General features: G+C 39.2%; 1 protein-coding gene across 2 annotated transcripts in view; it reads left to right on the top strand.

Annotated features, from left to right (window-relative positions):
• The window catches only part of Zranb1 (zinc finger, RAN-binding domain containing 1), a 46159-nt gene that overhangs the window by 28410 nt on the left and 12245 nt on the right, over positions 1-5504 (top strand). For both annotated transcript variants that reach the window (XM_013021961.1, XM_013021962.1), the window contains exons 4-6: positions 2410-2563; positions 3869-3940; positions 4780-4978. In XM_013021961.1, the coding sequence (XP_012877415.1) occupies positions 2410-2563; positions 3869-3940; positions 4780-4978 (425 nt within the window). The remainder of the gene's footprint in view (positions 1-2409; positions 2564-3868; positions 3941-4779; positions 4979-5504) is intronic.

Below are 5504 nucleotides of genomic sequence, written 5' to 3'. Positions count from 1 at the left end.
GGTTTTCTGGTGGTTTATTGGAGATAGGAGTCTCACGGTCTCTCCTGCCCGGGCTGGCTTTGAACCGCGATCCTCAGATCTCAGCGTCCTGAGTAGCTAGGATTACAGGCGTGAGCCACCAGCGTCCGGCTCGAGTGGGGCATTTTTTAACTGTGTGTGATGACACAGCCTGTAATTAATTCAAGCAATAGAAAGGCTGCAGTTAGGAGGATCATCAATTTGAGGAGGCCAGCATAGTTTATATAATAGCAAGGCCCTGCCTCAGAAACAACTTCCTGTTGTTGTTGTTGTTGTTGTGGGGTTTGAACTCTAGGCCTGGATGCTGTCTTTGAGCTCCTCAGCTCAAGGTGAGGGCTTTACAACTTGAGCCACAGCGCCACTTCCAGTTTTCTGGTGGTTAATTGGAGATAAGACTTGTCTCATGGACCTTCCTGCCCAGGCTGGCTTTGAACCCCGATTCTCAGATCTCAGCCTCCTAAGTAACTAGGATTACAGGCGTGAGCCACTGGCACCTGGCTCATTCCTGTTTTTAAATTTAAAAAAAATTACAAAGGAAATCAGTTACATTAAATTATAGCTATCAAAATACTAAACCAAATGTGTAAGTTTAAGAAGTTCTTTTTTGGGGGGAGAGGGTTGGGGAGGAAAGAGTGTTGGTATCTTATCATGCTCAACTCCAGAAAGTTCATTTGGTAAAGGAAGAAGTGAAAAGGAAGGATTTGAACTTAAATAATAAGATAAAATTCACATTTAATTCATAAATTCAGTTCATGATGGTAAGGTAAGAATTATTAGCCTAGAGAAACGGTTGGGATTCATAAGGTTTAAGAAGCAAGAAGAAGAACGTCAGGCTTCAGTGATGTATCCTGTTCTAAGGATGTGTGGAATGCTTAGAGGTCAAACTTGTCCTGAAAGGTTCACAGCATTAGGGTCCAGTCCAGGTTGTTTTCAAAAAGTCTTCCCAGTTTTGAGAAAGGGACTGAGGGCTGGCAGATTGGTAGAAAGCTAGTTTTAGATTGACTTTTGGTATCTTGGTGATTTCTGAGAAATAGTTATATATAACTATTATGTGTGTGTGTATAAAACTATACACACAGAATTTTCTGTATGTAGATTGTTGCAGCACCGAAAACTAAGTGCATCTGGACTATAAGACAGAAGACTGGTATAATTTGTTGCTGATCAGCAATTTAAAAGGAACATTGCAGTTAAATACATATATTCTTCCAAGTCATGTTAGTTGAAACAACGTGAAAGAAGTGTTTGCAATGTTTTCTATGAGCTGCAGTTTTTGTTTATTTTTTCCCTCTTCAGTGGGGGTAGAACTCAGTGTGTCTTTGCTAGGCAGCACTCTGCCACATGAGCCATGCCCTCATCGCCCTTGTGTTTTATTTTTCTAATAGGTCTTGGTGTTTTTGTTTTTTGCTGACCTGAACCAGGATCATTTATGCATGTAGCTAGGATTTATGATCATGACTACTAAACCCAGCTATTGGTTGAGCTGGGGTCCAGACTGGCCTCAAACTGCAGTCCTTATCTCTGCCTTTCAGATAGATGAGATTGTAGGCATGAGCGACTCTGCCCCATCTTAATTCCTTATTTGCAAAGAATGTTTCTAATTTGAGTGCATGACGGTTGGTCCATTCAGAGACCTCTTATGTACCTTTATGTATAATAAGCCTTTAGTACATACATTTTTATGTGCTTGTTTATTATTTCTATTGGGTAAATATGAAGAAATAGAATTTCTAATGTAGCATAAACCATTTTATGACTTTTTTTTTTTTTTTTGGGTCTGGTCACGGGGCCTGAACTCTGGACCTGGGCACTGTCCCTCAGCTCTTCAGCTCAAGGCTAGTGCTCTACCACTTTGAGCCACAGTGCCATTTCCGGCTTTTTGCTTTTTGCTTCTGTGGTGCTGAGGAATCGAACCCAGGGCCTCATGCGTGCAAGGCAAGCGCTCTACCACTGAGCAACCTTCCCAGCCCTTTATGACTTTTCTTGAAAGTTGAATTGATATGTACTTTTATTGGTTAGGTTTTAGTTTTAGTTTTTGTTTTTGTTTTGGTGCTAGTTCTGGGACTTTGACTGAGTGCTTAGATATTGTCCCTGAGCTTTTTAGTTCAAGCCTGGTGCTTGAACTTCCAGATTTCTGGTTGTTAACTGGGGATAAAAGTCTTTTACAGATTCCTGCCTCAGCAACTTTGAACCACAATCCTCAGATCTAAACTTTCTGAGTAGCTAGAATTAGCCATGTGAACCACCGGTGTTGGCTAGGGAGTAATTTTATGATTAAAATGAATAACCTTCAGATACTTAGAAATTTTGCTAATTTCTTTTAAATGCTATTGTGATTTGTTTGCATTTCTGATAGATGAGATAAAGAGGAAAGTTTCTTTTGTATTTAAGGTGTCTCAACAAGCAGCAAAGTGTATTCCAGCAATGGTGTGTCCTGAACTGACAGAACAAATCCGCAGAGAAATAGCTGCCTCTCTTCATCAGAGAAAGGGGGATTTTGCTTGCTATTTTCTAACTGACCTTGTAACATTCACGTTGCCAGCAGGTAACTACAACATTTAACATGAAAAGAAACTTGTTTTATTATAGTAATATAGGAATGAAAAATATGATTTTGAAATGACTTGTCTGACCTGTTTATGCTGGAAGTGATCAGTGTAAGAGCTGTTTGTAAACAAATGCTTTAGGATTTTTTTTTTTTTTTTGGTTGGGGGATGGAGGGGGTGGGGTGCCAGGTCCTGGAGCCTAAACTAGGCCTAGGCGCTGTCCCTGAGCTTTTTTGCTCAAGGCTAGCTAGCGCCCTGCTGATTATGCAACAGCTCTAATTCCAATTTTCTTAGTGCTTAATTGGAGATAAGAATCTTATGAACTTTCCTGCTTGGAATGACTTTGAACTGTGATCCTCAGATCTCAGCCTCCTGAGTAGCTAGGATTAGTTACAGATGTGGGCCACCCTTGCCTGGCATTAAATACTTCAGTTTTTAGAAGATGGTAACTGATTCTTTGTGAGCTCTGATAGATTTTAAAATCATGTTTTGCCCATTTATTTTCCTCTTTAAAGTTTTACTTAGAAAATTTCCTACTTCTAATTTTCTTCTTTCCAAGTCTGTTGTTTTGAAATTAGCTAACTGTTGGTTACTGGGATGAAGCAATAGAATGTAGGTTTTTGAAATGTCTATGTAGTCAGGTTATTTTAATGAAAGATACTGCCACCAGTGAAGGTGCCATTTGACTTTCACCCTTTTATTTCTAAATATGTACGAACAACTTCAATTTTTCAATTCATTGATAGTTGAAAATGTTGTCCAGAATGCTTTTTTGTCAGTGAGCATTGCATAAATACAACAGACATCAAAAGTTTTAAAACGAAAGCTTCCATAGGATCTGGCTGTTTTGAACCAGACATAAACAGAAATATCCACGAGTGGATAAGTGACAGTAGCTATGCCTGCAATTGGCGCAGATTTTATTTGAAATGTACTGTGTTATGATTAGGTTTTTATTTAGAATTCAGAATGTCTTTTCTTTAATCTTGAAAAACATAAGGGTAATGCCGGTGATTACTCCAGGCTACTCTGTTATGTAACCTGACTAGAGCAGAGATGCAGAGGAACATGGCAACAATACTGTGTGCCAGAATGCATGATGCATTGGCTGCCGTGAGGAGGTTTAGAAGTTTGAAAGTAGCAGGTCTGAGAGAAGAGAACCAATAAAAATGACATGTAAATATTGGTCTCGGGTTATTTTTTATATTAGATTTTTGGTAATGAAATACAGGAAGGTTGCTCATATGCATTAAAAAAAGGTATCTGTCATAAGAACATTCTTTAAGCCTGATTTTTCTTTGTAGATATTGAAGACTTGCCCCCAACAGTTCAAGAAAAATTATTTGATGAGGTGCTTGATAGAGATGTTCAAAAGGGTAAGCATGTAATTAATAATTTACTTTTTATATGATCAATTAATTTTTCCTTTCTTTTTTGTAAAGTATAAGGTACTTAGATATATTGTCAGCTTGTTGGATTTATTTATTTATTTATTTATTGGGTCTGGTCCTGGGGCCTGAACTTTGGGCCTGTGCACTGTCCCTCAGCTCTTCAGCTCAAGGCTAGCGCTCTACCACTTGAGCCACAGAACCACTTCCAGCTTTTTTCTTTTTGCTTATGTGGTGCTGAGCAATCGAACCCAGGGCCTCGAGCATGCAAGGCAAGCGCTCTACCACTGAGCCATCTTCCCAGCCCCCGGATATTTTTATTTTAAATTAGAAGCCTGAAGGAAGTCCTTCAGAGCAGTTTTCTACTGTGCTGTTCATCGGGCTTGGGATGGTAGCTCAGTGCTACAGCATTTGCCTATTACCATGCTATTCATTGGGCCTGGGATGGTAGCTCAGTGGTACAGCATTTGCCTACACTATTTATTCCCTAGTCCCAGAAAAAATGGTAAGGGGCAAAAGGTGTACAGTTCTTAACTGTGCCAGAATAAATAAGTAGACATAAGAGACTTAAAAGTTTGCTTTTCTACTTCTTATTCCAGATGAATAATATGTATTAAACAGGAGAACTTGAAAGCTAAATAAATTAGAGATGCAGTATTTCTCAACTACTCAAAAAGTTTGTTTCAATGAAAGTTATTAGTTATTTATCTCTTTATTAGTAAATTACATATAAACCTTTTTACATGCAGAAAATAGTTCTTTACCCTACTAAAAGTTTCATAATTACATAGGCATGAAAGTGAGCATGTTGTGTAAATTCCTTGTAGAGTTAGAAGAAGAATCTCCGATTATAAACTGGTCCTTGGAGTTGGCTACACGTTTGGACAGTCGACTGTATGCCCTGTGGAACCGGACTGCGGGAGACTGCTTACTGGACTCAGTACTGCAAGCCACCTGGGGTATTTATGACAAGGACTCGGTGCTTCGGAAGGCTCTTCACGACAGCCTGCATGACTGTTCACATTGGTGAGCTGCAAGCCTTCCCGTCCCAACCTCAGTGCTGTTTGTAGCTAGGGGCTACTTTTCTTTTGTTATATTTTGTGGAAGCTAGAGAAAAATCCTTTTAGGCCTTGGACATTAGCTATTCTGAATACCTTGCTTTTTATACTTTCTACATGTATTCTAAAGTAGAAACATTTGGACATTTCTAATACAATATTACAGGTTTTCTGACCTTCTGAAAAAATATTAGATTGCAACGAGGTCTGGCCACATTACATAGCCCAAGTTGCTTTCAAACTCCAGTTTGAGCTGAGGTTTGAACTCAGGGCCTCCCATTTGTTAGGCAGTCACAGTGTGCTACCTGAGCTATGCCTCTGGTGAATTCTTCTGATCCTCTTGCCTTAGCCCTCTCAGTGCTGGGAATGCAGGCATATGCCATTAAGCTCAGGTAACACTTAGAAGTTTTGATAGCCTTAAGTGTAGTTACACTCAGGTTCAATTTCAATACCCATGGTTTAATATTCTAATACAACTTTTTTTTTTTTTTTTT

Source organism: Dipodomys ordii, unplaced genomic scaffold (genome assembly GCF_000151885.1).
Source record: "Dipodomys ordii isolate 6190 unplaced genomic scaffold, Dord_2.0 Scaffold58, whole genome shotgun sequence".
Classification (NCBI taxonomy): domain Eukaryota; kingdom Metazoa; phylum Chordata; class Mammalia; order Rodentia; family Heteromyidae; genus Dipodomys; species Dipodomys ordii.
This window is presented reverse-complemented; position numbering and strand designations above follow the sequence as displayed.